This window comes from Panthera tigris, chromosome B3, assembly GCF_018350195.1.
Source record: "Panthera tigris isolate Pti1 chromosome B3, P.tigris_Pti1_mat1.1, whole genome shotgun sequence".
Classification (NCBI taxonomy): Eukaryota; Metazoa; Chordata; class Mammalia; order Carnivora; family Felidae; genus Panthera; species Panthera tigris.
In genome coordinates this window covers 51,687,202-51,710,123 of record NC_056665.1, presented here as the reverse complement: position 1 = coordinate 51,710,123, position 22,922 = coordinate 51,687,202, and the positions used below count along the sequence as shown (strand labels likewise).

The 22,922-nt window shown below is 38.2% G+C and overlaps 1 protein-coding gene across 7 annotated transcripts in view; it reads right to left on the bottom strand.

Moving 5' to 3' along the window:
- Positions 1-22,922, bottom strand: part of MYO5A (myosin VA) — a 188,585-nt gene that overhangs the window by 122,484 nt on the left and 43,179 nt on the right. For 6 of the 7 annotated variants that reach the window (XM_042988826.1, XM_042988829.1, XM_042988830.1 and 3 more), the window contains exons 2-3: positions 4,943-5,053; positions 1,282-1,453 (exon numbers count right to left, since the gene is read on the bottom strand). In XM_042988826.1, coding sequence (XP_042844760.1) covers positions 1,282-1,453; positions 4,943-5,053 — 283 coding nt within the window. Of the gene's footprint in view, positions 1-1,281; positions 1,454-4,942; positions 5,054-5,456; positions 6,020-22,922 lie in introns of those variants that run through there. The other variant, XM_042988828.1, reaches the window with a different exon arrangement.

Below are 22,922 nucleotides of genomic sequence, written 5' to 3'. Positions count from 1 at the left end.
GAATTACATGTATATATTTTTCGTTTTTAAACACCTTTTTTTATGTTTCCTTAAATTTTATAGTAAGTATATTTTAAATTAATGAAGCCCTTCATTCTACAAATATTTATTCAGTTCCAAGTATGTCTCAAGTCTTTCCTGAGTGCTAGGTTTACAACAGTAAACAAAAAAAGACAAATCTTTACCCTCACAGACCTTATATTCTAGTAGGAAACTCAAACAATTAACAAGTTAAGAAAAAATAAATATCACAGGTTAGATAGTAAAAAGGAAAAAAGAGAAAAATTAAACAGAGAAAGAACACGGAAACTTAGAAGGGGAAAAGGGTTTATGATTTAGATAAGGTGGGCTGCGAAGGCTTTATTGAGAAGGTAACATATATGCAAGAAAAAGGTAAACGGAGAAATGAAAATTGACAATCAGAAATAGTTAATAGAGAAGAAAAAGAGTTAGCATCAAGGATACAAGAGGTATAAATTCCTTTAAGAAGAAAAGATAGTTGTCCCTGTCCAAAGCAGGAGAGTAAGGAAGAAATGATAGGTGCTGAGTTGGTTACACCAAGCAAATAGACTTAAAAGAAAATGAATGAAATCCCAGCCCGGAGGCTGGGGGAGAATAATTAGTGAAAGAAAGATAAGAAGTCAGTAGAGAAAAGAGCCAGGGACAAGGGAGAAAATAAAAGTTAAGAAAAAAATAGAGACACAAAAGAAGGAAAGGGGGGAAGAACCCAAATGTACATGTGCTTAGTTTCCAAGAGAAAGAAAAAGACTACTGAGCTGGGTCACTGGCAGCTAACAATGCAGCGAGCATGGACCCAGACAAACACATCAAGCAAGAATAGTTACTATGAGTTGTCAGTCCTGCACTGAGAACAAGAGAACACTAAACTTGAACTTGCTCCAAAGATAAGTCTGGACATCTACTCTTCATATAGCAGTTCTTGTAAGAGATGAAAATAACTAGCAAACTGTCACTGAATTTGGCAAATAATTTCTTTGGAAGGAAGAAAATCTGGAAGATGGGCCTAGCCCAGCTCAGGGCTTTTTGTTTGCTTGTTTGTTTTGTTTGTTTTGAGCAAAATTATGTAATTTACAAAAGAGCTTATTCAGCACAAAATGCAATGAGCTAATGAACACTGGTAAATCTTTTTTGATAACTCAAGTGATCCTCTCTCTAGGAGGAAATCCAACGACAGCCTTCTTTCCCCATGCACAATATTTCCATGGTACGTCCATTAGAGGGAAGAGTTCATGGTCCACTCAGACAGCAAGGCACACTTACCACAATATGTATAGATAAGTTTGGAGTCAATAAAGCGGACTCTGAGATTGTGGAGCACAGCAGGCTCATGAAGATAGCTGAGGGCTGTGAGGTCATTTTCACCCACAAGTATGTCAGGGTTTCTTAAGTGAGGCAGTTCCTTAGTCTTTGGATCTAGACGATATTCCAAATCCTGAAAATGCATAAGGTACAGCATCTGGATAAATCATGGCAATAAAAGTGAAACAAGTCCATGCATTTTGCTTATTTCCTATTCCTCATTTGCTTCTCAACTATTAAATGCATTCTTTTGCTGGCACATTTCCCAAAGCCACAGAAAATGGTGGAAATGAAGAGTCTTCTTTTTCACTAGATGTATTAACTTGTATTAATAATTTTTGCTAATATAGTTTGAGAAGCCTAGACGTTTTTTTACCCGTTATGGAACCAGAAGTCTTTAATCTTTAAATAACCTTTCTTTTTCTCTCTTTCTCTTCACCTGTGATAAGTGAATAGACAATAAAGAGTGGTCAAGAGCTTATCTTTAGAGTTAGATCAACCCAGGTTCAAATCCTGAAACTGGTACTTACTTCTTTTGTGGCCTTGGGTATGTTATTTAATCTTAATCCTTCATTGTAGAAAGGGCATAAGAGAAATAGCTCACAGGGGTGTGATAAAAATTAAATGAGGCAATGCATGGCATGTTGTAAATACCTGGGAACCCCTGAACCCTGAGAGGTCCAAGAATCTCCTGAAATTAACTGTAACTGTGCATATGTGCATATGTGTAAATATACATACATATGTGTATTGCTTTTGGAATTACAGTTCATAGCTTTCATTTGATTTTTAATGAGGTGATTGGCTCCAAAAGTTCAGAAGAACTACTCACTTTAAAGCCAAGGAAAATATGGCTTTATGACAAAGCCAAGCATGGAAATTATCACTCAACTATGTGTTAAGGGCAAATAACATATGACAAATAAAAAAGGAAAAAAAATGTAATTTAATTATAGAGAAGGACTAGCTGGTTTTGTAAAAAGCCACTTTTCTTAACATTGCAGAGATATAGAGGTCAAATATTCAAAACAGGTTGGAATGAATCATGCTAAATGGAAAGGAATTTATAATCTGCTCCTCAATCTCTCCCTGCCTGTTTATTAGGATATAATGTCCTTCCCCAAATTGAACGGTCCTTGCACTGGTCTCTGCAATACACAAAAGCCACTCTGGCTATGTAATCTCAGGCAAAACTACTTAATATCTCTGAGCCATGGCTTCCCTTATTTGTAAAATAGTTATAATACTACCTGCCAACATACAGGGTTGTTGTGAGAATTAACATAAGAAAATATATCTCACAGTGCCTAATATTGTGCCTAACACAGAGCAGTTGAATAAATTATTTTCTTAATTTGACATTCAAGGTCCTCCTAATCGGGCCTAATTCTTCCCTGCCTTTTTCCCAACTAACGTTGCCTCTATTTTGCTCTCCTGAAATTCATCCTCTGTGCTTCCACCAATGAGTCCTTTCTAAAACACAAATCAGACATCCTTCCTCTGTTTAAAAATACTACAATCGGGGCGCCTGGGTGGCTCAGTCGGTTAAGCGTCCGACTTCGGCTCAGGTCACGATCTCGCGGTCCGTGAGTTCGAGCCCCGCGTCAGGCTCTGGGCTGACAGCTCAGAGCCTGGAGCCTGCTTCGGATTCTGTGTCTCCCTCTCGTTCTGACCCTCCCCCATTCATGCTCTGTCTCTCTCTGTCTCAAAAATAAAATAAAAAAACATTAAAAAAAATTAAAAAAAAATACTACAATCATTCCACATCACATATCTCTTGAAGTCCAAGAGTTTTAACATGATCACCAGGCCCTCTGTGATCTGGTTCCCACCCCCCCACCCCCATTCTCTTGCCAGTTCTGTACTCTTACTTCACATTCTAACAACATGGAACTTATGTACCTCCCCAAATGCACATTACTGTGCATGCTTTCCTGCCTTTGCACGTGCTTTTCTGGATCCCTTAATTGCACTTCTGCTGGTCTACTCATTCTTCAGACAACGCCTCTCTGAACCCTGACCTTCACCAGCCGGTCTGATCACTCCCTACTCTGTTCTACTTTTGTTCCTTATTTTCATTATATCACATGCCATACTATTCATAAATATATCTATTTCTCTTACCTGACATTGATGTCAGAGAGCACCTTTTGCCAACATGATATCTAGCAGATACTTTAATATGCAAGCCCGGAACTTGAACACAAACCTAAATGTCTGCTCCAGGCAACTTGCTATATTCACTATCTCCAAAAAACATTCCAATCCTCATAAGGTCTATCCCCTTCTCCTTGTAAGTCCACATTCTATCTACCTTTTAAGATCCAGTCAAAATCATTCTTCCTCCTTGAAGCCTTCCCTGACAAAGCAGCCTGTAATGAAATTTTCCTCTTTAAGATCCTAAAGTCATTACTGTCTTTCTTTACAACATAGCAGAGTGGCTGTGAGCACAAATCATGAAGACAAATTTTCTGGCTTAAAATCCCAGCTTCATTCCTTAATAGCCATATAATCTTGAGCATCTCTCTGAGTACTGGTTTCTTCATCCATAAAGTGTAATAACAACCGCCCCACTTCATAGGATCGTTGTGAGGATTATATGAGTTAGAGCAAATAAAGCACTTACAACTATGTGTGACAGATAGTAAGTGCTCAGTACAGCTAACTGTTGGGATAGTAATACTCATGTGGTACTACCTCATCATAATCTTTGGTATTGTGGTGTTGAACTACTCTTTAGATCCTACATTTTACGTAACTTTTCATGTATTTGTATCCAGTTTCCTTGGCTAGACTATACGTTGTTTAAAGAAAATTAATGTCATAAAGGTTTTTAAGAAAAAAGTGGGACATGCCTTGTCAAATGCAGTGGAGAAATTAAAAAGGTACAACTGGGGCACGTGGGTGGCTCAGTCGTTAAGCACTGGACTCTTGGTTTTGGCTCCAGTCGTGATTTCATGATTCTTGAGTTCAAGCCCCATATGGGCTTCACACTGGTAGTGCAAGAGCCTCCTTGGGATTCTCTCTCTGCCCCTCCCCCACTCATGCTCACACACACCCTCTCTTTCAAATAAACTTAAAAAAATAATTAAAAAATAAAAAATAAATAAAAAGGTGCAACTCAGATGAGTCTACCCATGCAGTGAATGCAGACAGGAAAGCACAGAGATACAATTGGTTTTAAGTTTTTTTGGTTGCTGGTGAACAGCTTTGTACATAATAGCTTCTCAATAAATATTTTTCAAATGATTAGGTGCAACAAATATCAAATATCAGACTGGCTCCTTAAGCAATGTTTTCTTAGTTACTATGAAATAACTGATGCTAGCCTAAACAAAATAAACAGGCATATCTTTGGGAGGATTAGACGTGAATTTAAACCTAATCATAATAAATTTATAGACCAAATAACAGATTTTTACAGTTCTGCCATTTTGACTAACCAATTGTGATAGAAAATTGAGTTTGCTATTTTGCTTTTTTCTTCAATTTAATAAGTAAAAAATATTAGATTAATTCAAAATTTAACTTCCATCTGAAGTCAGGTATGTCACAGCAAACTCCCACTTTTGAATTCCCTTCACTTTATGCCAATGACAACAGATAAAAGCAAAATTCTTACCTTTCCTTCTTCAAGGTGAAGCAGGAGGACTTTATCTCCTGGTTTATAATCTTTCAGCAGCTCTGCTGACTTCCAAACTTCCTCAGGATCAGGTATCCAAACTCTAGCAAACTAGAAGGCAAGAAAAAAAAATTAAACTAGCAAAAAAAGTATTTTAGCCCCATTTAAGTACCATCCTGCCCACATTATATAAAAGGTATGCTCTATATTGTGTCAATAATTTCACAATACATCTAAGTCAATTCACTATGTTGTACACCTTAAACTAATATAGTGTGTATGTAATTATATCAGTAAAATTGGAGGAAAAAGTATGCTCTGAATAAAGAGCTACAATTAAAGTTTGAACTCTCTTTACATAGGAAATGCTACCTGAAAATAAAATTTTAGGTAAAAATGTACATATAAATCCATTTTTCCATTGAATGTGGACTTCTAAAAATCCCAGAACATGACTATGAAGCTCTGGTATGGTGGCTCTGCCAGTGGATTTACAATTTGAATTTTTGATTACGGTTTTCATCCTGTGTTCTGCAAAGACTTGGTGACTTCTCAAGTATTCCTCAGGGGCCAGTAAGGTGTGGCAGAGGAGAGTAAGCTTGTGGCCTGGAGTCACAGCTGTTTTATAGACTGGGCATCTAGAATTTTCTTGGAAGAAAGTTCTGTTGCTAATCTAAAAAAAAAATAAGAAAGCGTTGTCATCTAGTATTTTGCCTTTATTATTTTATAAAGATGAGTGAAATGGTAGATTTGGCTAGCAATAAGTTTGGCTCTCATAGCCTCAATAGCATGAAAAAGGTATGGTAATCAATCATCAGGGGTTCCTGGAGCAGCAAATCTTTAGCCTCCACTAGTTACTCTCTGGACTTAAGCCTATTTTGGACTTGAGATCCATTTTGAAGAAAAAGAAAAAAAAATATTAAAATGAATGAATCCTCCAGACACCACACTGAAGAAATGTTTTATGACCGCTTGGATTCCTCAGGGAGGAATCTTCCTTAAAAACATTATGTACATTAAACATTGATGGACATTTTCAGGAATATATCACATATAAAAAATACCACCACCAACAGCCTTTCTTTATTTTCTTCAGAGTTCCAAAACTACCTGAACTTACTTATTGTTATATTATTGTTTACTTATTATTTCTCCTTCATTAGAACATAAGCTCTATGTCTGCCTTGTTCAACACTATAACCACTGCCTGTGTATATAGCTGGGTTCATAGCTGGGTACATAGTATTTAATGAGAGAATCTCAGAATAAAGGGCATCTTCTTAAAGTGAATAAAAGCAGTATGGTAAAAAACTTACCCATTGCTTTACTTTTTTCTTATTATCACAGACTCATGCAAACTTTTTGTCTGAACAGTTTGCAAAGGAAAGAGTACTGAACTAGGTTATGAGTTCTAATCCCAGGACTACCATACTGGCATCTTAGCCTTTATTTCAGGCATTTGTAAAATGGGGATGACAGCAGTACTCATTTAGATCATCTCAAGGACTTTCATACATAGAAACCTTGTGAAAAGCATAAGCCAATATATAAGTACAGGTTGAGATTGTTACCAAGTGTGTATTCTATAAGAAATGACTGTTAATGTTCTATGTCAAATATGTTACTGAAAGTTGTTTTATGGCTTTCTTCCCAGTTATACAGTCCATAAACTGAGTAACAGCTGTCCAATTTACTAAAATTTTACTCATTCAATAAACACTTCTGTGTACCAACTACTCCGACTCTGAAATTCACTTTAGAAAGCCAGTATTTCTATAACTTTCTCTGGAGGGATTTACTGGTTCCAGAAAAGATATGCCATATAGGAGATTCAGAGTCATGAAATGACGTACTATCCTGACTAATGAAAGCAGAAAAAAGCAAAATGGGTCCAAGTGAGTTTGCAGAAGTTTGACCAACCTGCTCCAAACATGAGATTTTCAACTAAATCTAGAAAGAAGCACCTTCCTATTATTTGTCAATAGCAAGTTCCAGCTCAGATTTCCGCAAGTGTTTTGGAAACACTGGGTGCATGCTTTGCCAAAGGCTAGATTTCCAAGAGCTAGGTGTTAACAACACTTGCAGATAGGTGAGGGAGGCTAAGGCCCTTACACTCACCAAAGGTGAGATATTTAAATAACAAACAACACCATGATAACCAAATTCCCCATTATCCTATCTCTATCTCTTGGTAAAGTAACCAAAGAGAAATAGGTCAGAACTCAGTCTGTTATTACCATTGTCTTCTTATGGTTCTTTTCAGTCTTAACCGAGGAGATTGGTGACTCTGCAAAAACAACTATACCAGAACTGGGTCAGTCTGGGAGGTATATATATACCTTAGCTGCTGAAACCGAGAGAAATTCCAACCTGACAATGCCCCTTCCTATTGCCTGTGTCACCTCCAACCCTATTTTCTATTTTGGCCTTAGGCCCCCAAGGAGAGTACACAGAGCAACCCTCAGAAACGGGACGAAACTTGTCCAGCCACATCCAGTGGGAAGACTGCAGGAAAACCGCAGTGGGAGATAAGGCCCCGAAGCCATACGAGAAACCTGGAGGTGAAACACAGCAAAAGCCGGGCAGGAATCACATATAGGGGTGGACACACATACCTAGTAAGTCTGCTCAGGATTTCTTGGTGAAACAGAGGCAGTTAGCAAAAGATAACCCTAGCCAAAGTGAATCAGACTGGACACAGCTCCCAGCAAGACAAGGGAGTGTCCAATGTCATGCAACTCTGCTCTGTCATAATTAGCTAGTAGAGGGTGAAGCTTTCCTGCCATGCTCCTCATTCCCTTTTCCTACTCATGCTTTTCTAATTTTATCCCTCATTATCTTGTGAGTCCCTCAAAAATCTCACTTATGATACTTCAGACCTTATCTTAGTTATTTACGGATCTATCTACCTCCCACACCATACCATATACTCCTTAAAGCCATCCTGGAATCCTCTCTAATTTTGGCCAAGTTGCTGGCTCATGTTTGGTAAGCACCACATTTATGCTGGTTTTATTTAAGGCAGAGGTAGGACAAGATAAGGAAAAGAGATGGGAGAACTGGGATGAGAGGTGGCAAAGGCAAACTTCACAGGCATACCTCGGGATTTTTCCTGAAGCCACTAAGCACAGTTGAGATGGGTAGGAGTCAGAGACTAAGAGAAGAGAGATCCGTGAATTAGTAAGCAAAGGAAACATTGCTGTAGGAACAGGTAGGAGAAGGGAAAGCAAGGATTTAGGATCTGAGGTACTATGACTAAAGCCAAAAAAACCCCCAAAAAACAAAAAAACCCACTGTAGGACAGGAAGAAAAGATAAGGAGGCTTAAAATAGATCATGTTAAAATGTAAACACACATCAAAGAAGATTAATGACAATCCAAAGGAACTCCTGATTAGAAAGGAGAGTAAGGACAAAATGGAGATGGGCTAAATTTTATGGTAACAGGCAAAATTTGAGTAAATAATGCTAGCACAGATTTAACTTGCATAATAGCTCACAAGGAAAATAAAAACCATCTGTCTTCTACAGTACAGTTTAATCAGGCCTGCCTGACAATGATGAGGTAATACTGACAGAGACTAATGGAAGAACACTGGAAAGATGGGTTCCGGGGACATGCTTGCACTGGTACTCGCCAGAGCGGGGCACAAACAGTGCTGGCTCAGCCTAGCATAGCCCTCCTACCTTCTCGGAGATCACACCCATCCATGCACACGTAAAGAGGCACCAGTCATCTTTCTTTTTTTTTCGTATCCTCCCACAATGACAACACTCAAGAGGTTCTTGAATAATGCAGATGACTCAGGGGAAATTTTGCTAACTTGCACTCTGTCAGTCAAGGAACTCCGAGGTGTGGGCACCGAGAGCAGTTTTTCTGATGCCTCAGACACTTTGGGAACAAGACCGAAAGCACTAACCAAGTAAAGGACCAGTCCCCGAATCCCCCAAAATCTGACCCATGTGATTCTCTCTCCTTCCCACACACATTATTCATTTTTCATACAGCACATTTACACAACTTTCCTAGCTCCCCTATTAAATCATATGCAGCTTGGCAACATAGAACAACCTCTAGAACACAGTCCCTCCCCTTTTTCAGCCAGCATGCTCCTATTTATCATTCATATCTGTGGTAAAGTACCACCACCTCAAAGAAAGCTTTCCTCGTCATTTGGTGGCATTCTATTCTCACTGTCCCCATTACCTCACACCATACTCCACTAGAATTCTTATCCTAAATAAATGATAACTTTGTATGCCTAATCTCCCTTCAGTAAGTGTGAGCTCCTTCAGGGTAAGAGTGTCTCTCATTCATCTTTGTCTCTTCAGCACTTAACACAGGGCCTGCCTATAATAATTTCTGAATGACCCTTTGTTATGTGAATGTTCTTGCCTTCAGTCATTATACTCTAAAAGGGCAGACTAAAAGAAGTATTGGCAAAAGGCTCTCAGAATCTTCTAGAAGGGTCTATAATTTCCAGAAATAGAGAAAGATGCAAGCAACATTAGATAGGTGAGTTACGTAGGAAATCATGGTATTATAAGAAGGAAGAAGAACCAGACATGTAGGGAGATTAGTAATAAAAGATTCTTTCCTTCCCTACTCCCCAAAAACCCATGTCTCTATCCCTTCATAATTCATATGTTTAAAGTGGAAGCTACTACTCACTTCTAGAACAGACAGCCCCACTCCCAACCCGACCACAAATTCCTCACTCCCTGCTTAGAAGAGCAGGGTAAGGGGTCACACTAAAATGAGAGGAAAGAGAAGATGGGCTGGGGGTGAACACACGGTACACAGTGGATAGGGTTGGAAGTTAAGAGTGGTAATGTTCTGTGCTCCTACTGCAGCTCTAAAATAATGCTGCTGATGAGAGAAAAGACAAACATCAAGTCCACTTTGTGGAACTTGACGAAGACTGTGAGGAATGACAGCTAACATTTATTGAGCATTTTCTCTATGTCAGTAAAGGCCTAGATATTTTACATATATAATTTCATCCAATCATCACCATAACCCCATTATTAACCCGTTTTAATAGATATTGAGGCTCAGACCTGAAAAGTGGTAGAGTCTTTTTCTATTCTAAAAGCAAATATTCTTTCCACTTTACCAGGCTTCTCCCTTGTTCAAACAGCACATCTTGTAAAGAAGAAACCCACTCCCCCAATCCAAAATTGTTCCTCTTGGTATCATAACTGAAACAGTTATTAAACTGGTCCATGTCATCAGGTGAGACTTAAGAATGTTTCTTAACATTAAGATTCTTAACATCCAAGACTTAAGATAATGTGTCAAATCCACAGTAATCAGCCTGGCATCCATTCTGCAGTATTCCAATTGGCTCTGACAGGAGAATGAGGCTCTGCCAAAAATGAGTTGAGGAAATAATAGCAAAAAATCATCTGATGATGAGAAAGACTAAAACTTTTAACAAATGAATGGTTCCAGCTTAACTTACTTCCATAAATGAACAAAATGATAGAGTTGATTTAAGATTTTTAATTTTTTTCCAACTCTTGATGTCACCACGCGTGTACTGTGAAATGTGCATGACTTAAAAGTAAATTGAATTTGTCAGTTTCCAGCAGGCATTGAAATGATTTTAAACTCATGAAGAAAACAACTCTTCAAATTAATGGATATGTTTTGTTACCAACAAGAAGCAAAAGTTAAATAATCTTATTTCTCTAGAAATTTACATGAGATGGCACAGCTTTGGAATGAATATTTTTAGACACTGCAGTTCTTTAACATTTCTGTAAAGATTATTTTTGGAACTAGATCTCACTTTACAAGCACAGTCTTCATATGCACATCAAGAAAAATCACTATTTCTATCCACAATTAGCTAGTGGTATTTGAGGATAAATTACAAAATTTTAAATAAGAAAAACAAAGTTAAAACAATCACCAACAAAGAAAAGAATCATACTGATCATCTTCATTAGAAGAACTTTCATTAGGATGAAGAAAACACCTAACTTTCCTGTCTTTTACTTAATTCTTGCAATATTCTTTATAATTGTTATTAATAAAGAGGTTCCTCAATCAACAGCCTGAGCAAAGTTAAACAACTGGCCTGAAAGTCACTCAGCTAATAAATGACAGCGACAGGATTCAAACCCAGAGTGAACTCGAACTTCAAGATGTTTAGAATGTATAAGGAAGAATACAACCAACATAATTCAAATAAACCACTTTCTCCTGATTGTTACCAAAGTTGCCCAATTAAGCAAAACTCACACCTTCCTACTATTTTCAACACTTGCTCCCAATGTGGAGAACAGTATAAAAAGGGTCATATTAAATATCTACAGGCCTGTGTGTATAGATAGATGTCTTCCTCCCCCACAGAATATCTATCATTCTGATAAATGATCTGGTGCTGAAAGAAGTCATGGGTAATTTTTAGATCTCAAATAAAATGTCTCAACATGGTAAGTTTTAAAAGAACTGGACAACATATACGTTACATGAGACAACACAGGTAAGCAGGCACCAGTAAGTAGTTCCATCCCATTTATAACAGGTGGCTACCTTTGCTTTGCTCCCAGCTTTAGGGACAGACACTTCTGGCTACAATCACGGTCTGGTGCTAACAACACATTACAGGTCTTTCATGATCTGGCCTCTGCAAAAAGGCAGAACTTTAATAATACAACAACCCAACAAACCCAACTCAGTTTAAGTGTTATGACCTCCAGGAAGCCTTCCTTGACCAGCACATTGAGGCAGGGCTCATGCTTGGACTGTCTATAATATCTGGTTTCTATCTCTATCTATGCACTTGCCACATTCTATTATTTTTTTTTTTCACATGCCCACCTCTTTAACTCTTTAACTAGATTGTGACCTCCTTGAGGACAAGATCTATGACTTATCCACTGGCATCATCTCCATACCTGGCCCAGTGCTTAGCAGATAAATGCTCAAGAGATGTCTGTTGAGCGAATAATAAATAAATAGACAAGTCTTTAGGAGCCACAGAGCTTTCACAGATTTGAAATGTGAAGGAATATTACGCAGTGAGCCAGTCAAGGCAGAAGTCATAGAAGAGATTTGAAAATAATTTAATTAGAGGTGCGTGGGTGGCTCAGTTGGTGAAGAGTCTGACTTCAGCTCAGGTCATGATCTCACGTTTCGTGAGTTCAAGCCCCGCATCAGGCTCTGTGCTGACAGGGTGGAGCCTGGAGCCCGCTTTGTTCGGTGTCTCCTTCCCTTTGTGCCCCTCCCCCACTCATGCTTGTCTCTCTGTCTCTCTCGAAAATGAATATACATTAAAATAATAACAATAATAACCATGAGTGTAATAATACAAGCATGAGTGGAAAAAAATAACCCAGTCATCCACACTTAAAAATACAAGCTGGCTTGCCCAAATGAAAGAGCATTTCTTAATAGGAGCTTACTTTAAAAATGAAGAATAGAACATGAATAAACATGAAGAGCATTTAGGGCAGTAAAACGTATTCACATTTCTCTTATCTGCTACCTATTACTCTGCCTGTAGCTTGAGTAGACTTTTTCGATCAACAAAATCCCCATAAAAACTGCTTAAAAGAAACCTACGTGGGAATGCAAGCTGGTGCAGCCACTTTGGAAAACAGTATGGAGGTTCCTCAAAAAACTAAAAATAGAACTACCCTATGACCCAGCAATTGCACTACTAGGTATTTATCAAAGGGACACAGGTGTGCTGTTTCAAAGGGACACATGCACCCCAATGTTTATAGCAACACTATCAACAACAGCCAAAGTATGGAAAGAGCCCAAATGCCCATTGATCGATGGATGAATGAATAAAGAGGATGTGGCATATATATATAATGGAGTATTACTTGGCAATCAAAAAGAATGAAATCTTGCCATTTGCAACTACGTGGATGGAACTGGAGGGTGTTATGCTAAATTAGTCAGTCAGGGAAAGACAAAAATCATATGACTTCACTCATATGAGGGCTTTAAGAGACAAAACAGATGAACATAAGGGAAGGGAAACAAAAATAATATAAAAACAGGGAGGGGGACAAAACAGAAGAGACTCATAAATATGGAGAACAAACTGAGGGTTACTGGAAGGGTTGTGGGAGGAGGGGTGGGCTAAATGGGTAAGGGGCACTAAGGAATGTACTCCTGAAATCATTGTTGCACCATATGCTAATTTGGATGCAATTATTTTTTAAAAATTATAAAATTTTAAAAAATTATAAAAGAAAAAAGAGAACTGCAGAAGTGACTGGATCCAAGGAGCTGCTGGCCATGTTTGCACTGCCAGCATGGTGAGACTATTACTAGCAAAACAAGAAGCAGAAATCATTAGATAATGAGATTATAAAATACTGACTCAATAATTCCCAAACTTCTAGAGAGACCAAGAGACACTCTTTTGCCTCTACTGTGACAGCCCTACGCTGCAAAATGATATTACTGAATTGATAAAGAAGTTATCAATTTGATAATTGACTGGTTGTGGGTTCTCAATAGGACTGAGAGGAACTGACAGGACAAAGGGGATGATAGAAAAATCAAAAATTGGTACTTGATTTTAGGTGTAAATCTCTTTATAGGTCATGAAATAAAGGACATGTGTTTTTGAGCAAAAGTTACTCCAACTGTGTATCTTGAGAGAATATTGTGAAAGACAAATGCAGCACAAGCAAGCCAAGGTTCTGAAAGAACTTGTGGTGGCGCCTGAGTGGCTCAGTTAGTTGGTTGAGAGTCCAACTTCAGTTCAGGTCATGCTCTCATGGCTCATGAGTTGGAGCCCTGCATTGGGCTCTGTGCTGACAGCTCAGAGCCTGGAGCCTGCTTCAGATTCTGTGTCTCCCTCTCATTCTGCCCCTCCCCTGCTCATGCTCTGTCTCTCTCTCTCTCTCCAAAGTAAATAAACACTAAAAAAATTTTTTTTTACATGGAAGAACTTGTGCCTCAAACTTTTCCTCAAAGGTTAAGCTGGTGTCCTAGCACTGACTTGACCACACCCTTCTAGAAGATCAAAATGAATCTCCCTAGAAATAAGAATTTCATTTGGTCTGTGATGACTGAGGAAGTACATTATTTCCTTGTACCCCTCTACAACCATTGCTTCTCACTTAAAAAAAAAAAAAAAAATCCATGAGTTTTTTTTTCTTAATACAGAAAAAAACTAAAAATTTTAAATATTGCCAAATTATCACACACCTAAAACTGATTTCATTTTTTATTATTGTATAATAATAAATAATAAATTTCTCCTAATTTTTACCTAATCTTAGATATTTACACTTCTGTTACAGAAAATTTCGCTGGTATTTTAGTATTCTTCATACAAAAGAGGTTATGTTTTGCTAACTCACTGACCTTCATAAAAGCTACCCTAAATTTACTTTATTTTCAGTCTGTATCTGGGATAATCAGCTTCTTCTATTTACTACCCAGTGTGTAAAAAGTACTTCCCTTTATTTGGCCTATAACTACTTCTTTGAGCTTCAAAAGATGCCTCTGAGTTCTTACTTATATAATGAATAAGTCCATGTTGCCCTCTTCATGTGCTTCATGGCTTTCTGAGCTCCATCAGATAAAAAGTTCATTCTTTATCCTTCCAGACTGAGGGGTCCACTTTCTTTTTGAACAGTGCCTCATATCCTCCTACTCATTCTAACTTATTTTTAATCTCTTTGAATTTCATTTTTCTCACTTACAAAATAAAGCAATTAGTGTAGAATCCAGAGTCAAAGTTAAGAGCTTGGGCTCTGGAGTCAGAGACCTACAGACTCCAACACTTTCCAACTGTGTGACCTTGAGAAAAAAATCCAGCTTCCTTTCTCAGGATCATTATTCATAAAACTTATTAATAATACATGTATCAGCAATCAATGGTACTATAATTGCACTGTAGGGCGGTATGCGTGGCCTAACGTATATACTTGTGGAATCACTATGCTGTACACCTGAAACCAATAATGTAACATTGTGTTTCAACTACACTTCAGTAAAAATAATGTTATGCAGATAAATGAGATAAAGTTTAAAAATCATTATGTTGTATTGTCACTACCTCTACCCTACCTCCAGATTTAAACACCTCATTGTGCTCAATCTGAATTATTTTGCTCTATCAATAATGCACTGTGTGCTTTAGCCCATGTTTAGTATCACCTCATGAAGGTCGTCTTCTAAGCTCCCGCTATGCCAGCATAGAACACCCCAAACTTTCTGACTTCAAGGCTGTTACTGAGCTTGCTGCCCAGAGCATCCTCCCTTCATCCCCCAACTCTCCTTACGGCTGGTTCCTTCTCACTATTCAGGTCTCAGTTTAGATGCCTCCTTCTCAGAAAAGTCCTCCCTGGCCATCCTATAAACTGCTTTGCTTACCCGGGATTATCTGTCTTCCCACCTAGCCTGAAACCCCTGTAAGAGCAGGGACCACCACTAATTCCAGAACCTAGAACAATAACTGTTAAGTACTAGATACTGAATAAGTATGTGAGGAATGAACGTGCTCAGGATAGTGTCTGGCTGGCTAAAAAAATAGGTTATGACCAGGATGTGAAAGACCTCACATGCCATGTTAGGCAGTTTGACCTTTATACTGCAGAAGATAGGGATTCATTAAAGGTTTTTAGGCAGGATAATGAGTGACTGATATTTCTAATAGCCTATTTCTAATTGGCAGTTTTTTAAACATCATGAAAAGCACATCTTGTACAACTTCTGTTCATGATTAGTTGTTCTCCCCTCCCCCAATTATCCATATACTACTATTATTCACATTTTGTCTGTAGACAAGATTTATCTAATAAACACATAACTGCTTCCAAAACGCCATTCATATTAGGCAAATAGGGCTTGCATCAGAGGGACTGAGAGCTTTCCCTAAAGGCAGGGGCTGGGAGGGCAGTTCAGCTGGTATTGTCTCATGAATTCTGGGAGCTAGTGGGGAGATTCTTGCCTGGAAATAAGAGCCTTGGGAGTAAGGAGGAGGGGGATAGGAGCAAGGGGATAGGGGAGACCCTGTAGTGAGCCAGCTTTGGGAGGGCAAATGAGCAGGACACCCTGCAGGCTGGTTGAGTCACCTAGGGAAAAGAACCCTATTGGCTTGCTTCTGAATGGAAATGTTCACTCCTGGGCACCTGGGAGGCTTAGTGGGTTAAGCTTCCAACTTTGGTTCAGGTCATGATCTCACAGTTCAGGAATTCGAGCCCCATGTTGGGCTCTGCATTGATAGAAGGGAGCCTGCTTGGGATTCTCTATCTCCCTCTCTCTCTGCCTCCCTGGCTTGCACTCTCTCTCTTTCTCAAAATAAGTAAGTAAACATTAAAAAAAAAAAAAAAAAAAAAAAAAAAAAAAAAAAAAAAAGGAAGTATGCACTCCTAGGCTCCAGGGTGCCTCCTTATCCCATCAGTCCCCCTCACCCTTTTTTTTTAAAGTATCCTTTTAGCTGAATTTTAGCTGGAAAAAAATTGGCCTAGGGCCTATATTTGGAAGAAAAGCTATCTCAAAACAAGTTTACAGAAAATTTAGAAACCTCTGGGTGGCAAAATACATCATAAACAAAGTCAACATACAAACTGGCCAAAAAAAATTTGTAACAAACTAATTCTCTTAATGTATAAAGAATTCTTACAAATTAAATAAAAAAAAATAAACAACCCAGTAGCAAAATAGGCAAAAGAAAATAGGTAACTCAGAGAGGCACCACTTAAAAGAATTAAACGTAAGAAAAGGTGTCTAATCTCATTAATACTTTAAAAAATACAAATTTAAAACACAACTTAAAATTTTGTATATGGAGTTTGAAAAGACTGAAAGGGTTGATAATAACATGTTGGGAAGAAAGGAGACAATCAGGCATTTTCATATATTGGGGATAAGATAAATAGGCACAATGTTTTTAGACAGAAATTTGGTAATTTCTTTAACAGTGTAAAATTTATATTTCAGGGATGGATATCAAACTGGGAAGAACGCATACTTTTAATTTTGTACTTTACTTCTATATTTTACATTTTTTATGTGGTACTTTTTTACTAAAACCCAAAGTTTAAAAAACATGCATATCTATGACTCAGAAAATCTATATCTAGAAATTTTTCCCATGAGATGCTGAAAAATACAAATAATTATTTCCAAAGTTGTTCTTCAGCGTTGTTTGTAAAAGTGAAAATTTAGAAATGACATAAAGGTTAATATACAGTTACATTAATAATAAGCTTAATACAACTATAGTAACATATAGTTAACAGATTAAGGTACATCTGTACAATGGAATACTAAAAAAGAATAAAGTAGGTCTATATGTACTGACATGGAAAGATTCTATTAATTGAAAAAGAACAGGCTGCAAAACAGCATCATTTTATGATTCTATACAGACGTTCAATATATATCCATATATCTATGTAACAGAGTGGCTTGGGAGTCACGGATTTACATTTATGGTTTATACTCTTTGTAAACAATGCCGAAAGTCTATGGCATCTGAACACTGATCTTTATGCCTAGTCATGAATGAATGACACCTTTTGTAAGACCTCTCTTTGGAAGGCAGATCAGAGCTGGACAGTGGGCCTGGCCCTGCCCTGGACTCTCCCTCAGTATGGCTTTGCTCTTTCCCATTAGTCTGTGTGTGCACTCCTGAAGAGATATAAAACTATTTCTTCGTAGGAGAGAGCTGTGAGAGAAAGCCACCTGTTTGCACCTGTGATGGAAGTGAAGCTTATGCAGAGGTCTCTGAAAGTGACTGTTCTAACCATACTCTGTCTCCTCTACCCCAGTCTCTATATCCCTTGCCTAGCCTTGGTCTACAGAGGAACAGTCCCCTGCCCTCTTTTCCAGCTTTACCTCTTTCTACACACCCCTTTGCTTTTTTTGTGGCCTAACCTCACTGGCCTTTTTCAGTTCTCTCTCCACCACAAGATTACTCACAACCTATGCTCTCTGCTTGGAACTCTCCTCCCCTGCTCTCATTAACAACTAGGCTTCTCTCAAACCTCAACTTGGCCTTTTTCTGAGAAGTGCCCCTGATCGATCAGCTCTAGCTGTTCTGTGTACCTTTATAGCACTGAGAACCTCCCCTTTTGGGTGCTCAGCACAGTTATGACAGGACATTTGCCTCTCTCTTCCCAGTTAGTTCCATCCTGTCTATTTTTGTCTATTGTTTCATCTCTATCATCTAGAACAATCAGGCATATGAGTGTATGATATGTGCGTATAGGTATGTATAATTATGGATAATACATTAGTACTATGTAAGAAGTTACCACCAGCAACAAACAAGTAGAATTTGAAATTATAAACACAATACCATTTACTTTAACCACCCCCCCCCCAAATTAAATACTGAGGCATAAATCTAACAAGATATGCACAAGATGTATATGAAGAAAACTACAAGATTCTGGTGAATAAAATCAAAGAACTAAATAGGTAGAGAGATATTCCATGTTCATGACTAGGAAGACTCAATATTGTCAAGATGCCAGTTCTTCCCAACTTGATCTACAAATTTAATGCAATCCCAAACATCCAGCAAGTAATTTTATGGATATCAACAAAGTGATTCTAAAGTTTACCTTGAAAGGCAAAAGACCCATGCTAGCCAACACAATCTTAAGAACAAAGTTGGAGGACTGACAACTATCTGACTTCAAAACTTACTATAAAGCTATAGTAATAAGACAGTGTGGTATTGATAAAAGAATAAACAAACAGATCAGTGACACAGAAGAGAGAAACCAGAAATAGATCCACATAAATACAGTCAATTGATCTTTGACAAAGAACAAGACAGTAGCAATACAATAGAGCAAAGACAGTCTTTTCAATAAATGGTGCTAGAACAACTGGACATCCACATGCAAAAAAAAAAAAAAAAAAGAAGAATCCAGACACAGACCTTACAACGTCACAAAAATAAACTCAAATGGATCACAGACCTAAAATGTAAAACTCAAAACTATAAAACTCCTGGGAGATAACAACACAGGAGAAAACTTAGATGACTTTGAGTATGGTGATATCTTTTTAGATATAACATCAAAGTCATGACCCATGAAATAAATAATTGATAAGTTAGACTTTATTAAAATTACAAACCTCTGCTCTGTTAAAGACAATGTCAAGAAAATAAGAAGACAAGTCAGAATGGGAGAAAATATTTGCAAAAGATACAATTGATAAAGGATTATTATCCAAAGTATACAGAGAATTCTTAAAACTCAACAATAAGAAAACAAACAACCTGATTAAAAAAAATAGACCACAGCGGGCGCCTGCATGGCTCAGTCGGTTAAGCGGTTAAGCGTCTGACTTCGGCTCAGGTCATGATCTTGCGGTTTGTGGATTTGAGCCCCGGGTCAGGCTCTGTACTGACAGCGCAGAGCCTGGAGCCTGCTTCGGATTCTGTGTCTCCCTCACTCTCTCTACCTCCCGCCCCCACTCATACTCTGTTTCTCTCTGTCTCAAAAATAAATATTTAAAAAAAATAGGCCAAAGATCTTAAAAGACACCTCACCAAAGATATACAAATAGCAAATAAGTATATGAAAAGATGCCCCACATCACATATCATCAGGAAAATGCAAATTAAGACATTCAAGAGATATCACTATATACTTATTAAAATGGCCAAAATTCAGAACACAGTCAAGGATGAAGAGCAACAGAAACTCTCATTCATTGCTTGTGGAAATGCAAAACGGTATAGCCATTTTGGAAGTCAATCTGTTGGTTTCTTACAAAATCAAACATATTCTTATATGATCCAACAATCACAAACCTTGGTATTTATATAAACGAGTTGAAAACTTATGCCTACACAAAAAGTTATATACAGATGTTTATAGTAACTTTATTCATAATTGCTAAAACTTGCAAGTAACCAAGATGCATCTCAGTACGTGCATGGTAAATAAACTGTGGTACACCTAGACAATGGAATACTATTCAGTGGTAAAAAGAAATGAGCTATCAAGGCATGAAAACACATGGAGGAATCTGAAAGAGCTACATACTATACGATCCCAACCGTATGATATTCTCAAAAAGGCAAAACCGTAGACAGAGACAATAAAAATATCACTGATTGCCAGGGTGGGAGTGGGGAAGAGACAAACAAGAAGAGCACAGATGATCTTTAGGGCAGTGAAAAAACCCTGTGTGATATAATGACGGCTACATGTCATGACACATTTTCCACACTCACAGAATGTACAACACCAAAGGTGAACTGCAATGTAAACTATGGACTCTGGGAAATTATGATGTGTCAGTGAAGGTTCTTCAATTGTGCTCTGGTAGAAGATGTTGATAATGGGGGAAAGCTATACATGTGTGGGGACGGGTTATATGAGTAATCTCTGTACCTTTCCCTCGGTTTTGCTGTGAACCATAAGCTGCTCTTAAAAGAAAATAATAGTCTTTTCAAAAAGTTAGGCACTTGGTTGAAATTTGTTATTTATTTGTTTATCTATTTATTTAAATTTAAGTAATCTCTAAGCTTCTGACTCCTGATTCCAGCTCAGGTCATGACTCATGGTTGTGGGATCAAGCACATGCACCCTCTCTCAAAGTAAATAAATAAACAAAAAAAGAGTTGCATGCTCTTTGGACCAAGCCAGCCAGATGCCCCCAAATTTGTCATTTTATACAAATGAGCCTGTCTCCACATCATAGTTCATTCTAGGAATTAATAGTGATTATGACAGGGGAAAAAAAAAACAGTTCTTTTAATCTTCTATAGCATGTCTATTTTGTTTTTCATGTGTGAAGGAAGAAATAAGAACTAAATACTAATCACCTGGAAACTTGTCAAACAACTGCAGAGTCTTTAGCTAAAACCCAAAGAACCTCAACTATGTCAGCTATAATTTGATCTATTTATATTCAGCTTTTAACTCACCCAGGAAACACTGCAGAATTTAGGAAAAACCCTAACTATTCAAACCACAAAGAAAGTGTGAAATTTTAGAACTAGAATAGAGGTTAAAGGTTATTTGGTCCAAACATTTCATTCACAGCAAACTTAAAGCTCCAAGGGTAATATATCTAGACTGTAAAGCTGGCTCAGACCAGACACAGCACCAGACCCAGGATGCCCTGAGCCCCAAGATCTGAGACTTTTTGTTTCCCTCTGGCTCCAGCTCTCTGCCTCTCCCTGTCTCTCAGTCTCTGTCTCCCACCTCCTTCCATTCTCTCTCCCTCCCCACCTTCCCCTCGTTTGCCATCTCACTGAATTTCTCTCCCTCTCTCACATGCCCCACCCCCCTCCTCTCTCTCTCTCTCTCTCTCTCTCTCTCTCTCTCTGTCTCTGTCTCTGTCTCTGTCTCTGAGTCAGGCTTAATAGTTCTGTAAGAAATTATACAGCTACACAAATTATACAGTAATAAAAATTGCACTTCATTACAGCTCAGTTACCCACACTCTTCCCCCAGTAGACAGAGTTAAGTTGGAGACTGGTATAAGGAGGCCCAAAGGAAAACTTTTTCTTTGGCATCATCTCCCCTTAGCTTCAACCCTTAGCTGTGCCTCTAGCACAATCAAAATCTACAGAGCTACAAAGCACCAAACCATATGTAGTCATTCATTCAGCAAGTGTTTAATGAGTACCAGTTCTATACTAGGCGTAGGTCTAGGTCCTGAGACACAGCACCTGTACTGGCAGATAGGCTTATGCTTGGGTTCTCTTGTACCTATCCACTTGGGAGAGTCCATGAGAGCCATGGCATTTGATTGTAGGCTGGGCCACACTATAGATGCTCATTATAGTAAGACTTTATGGTCATGTCCATTGATTGACTTCAGAGGTGTGACAACCCTAGATTCAAGTACATTTCTCCGCAATGCCAAAATCCTGGTCAACCCTTGTATAGGAAAAACCAGGTGGTGTGCCTGTAACTCATGATCAACACATTGTTGCAACAGATGCTAGGGTCATCTTTCTTGCATATTTGGGTAAATGGTCTGTAGCAATAAAAAACAATGTTTAATGCAACTATGGATTGCCCAGAGATTCTACAATATTTTCTATTTGACATTATGCCATGACTGATTTGATCCGGTTCCACAAGTGTTGGTTATGTATACATCCTATACCATGTACTGTTCTAAGAACTGCAGAAACAAACATGAGACGGTGTTTTTGTCCCTTCTTTCAAGGGCACCAGCTGATATAATCACTATGATATGAGAAGTGGAGGTATGCACAAGGTGGCATGGGAGACCAGTGGAAGCACACATCACCCAGCTTAGGCAAATAAATAGGGCACAGAGTGGCTTCCCAAAGGAGTGGAAACTTAAACAGGTAACAGAGGGATGCATAGGAGTTAGGCAAATGGGGGAAGCATGTTGTAGACAGAGACAACATGAGTGAGTGAATATATGAAAGATGATGAAATATTTGTGAGGAATACAAGCAGTTTAGAATCATGGTAACAAGAAATGAGAGGAAACCAGAGAGATACCCAGAGCTCAGTTCATGAAAGGCCTGGCACATAGTAGGTATTCAAGAAATACTTGGTAAAAGAAATGTCTAGAACTTTCATCAAGAAAAAGGTATGAGTATGTGGGTATGCATGTTGGTCACATTTTGTATATTTATTTTGTTAGGAGAAACAGAATATAACACATCAGTAGAATTATAAGGACATGACACAGTCAGCAAGAACATGGCTCACTCAGCATGATACTTGAAGATGCAGGCATCATAAAGAGGAAGTGGCTGGACAGTTTTGATATTCTTGTGACCACAAGAGAGGGAAGAATCAGGGTGGTGTCTGCACAGAAGACAGAGATCATATGGAGAAAGATAAAGGAGGGGGGGGGGACGCTCAGAATGTGTAAGCTTAAGAGCTTCTTGGATATAGCAACCATCTCTTTGTTTCTCCCACTGGCTTACATACAACCAACATAAATAAGTCAAGTATCTGTGACTCTACCTTCCTTTCTTCATGGCATCACACAGGGGAAACTAAACTGGGAAAGAATAGAACTCATA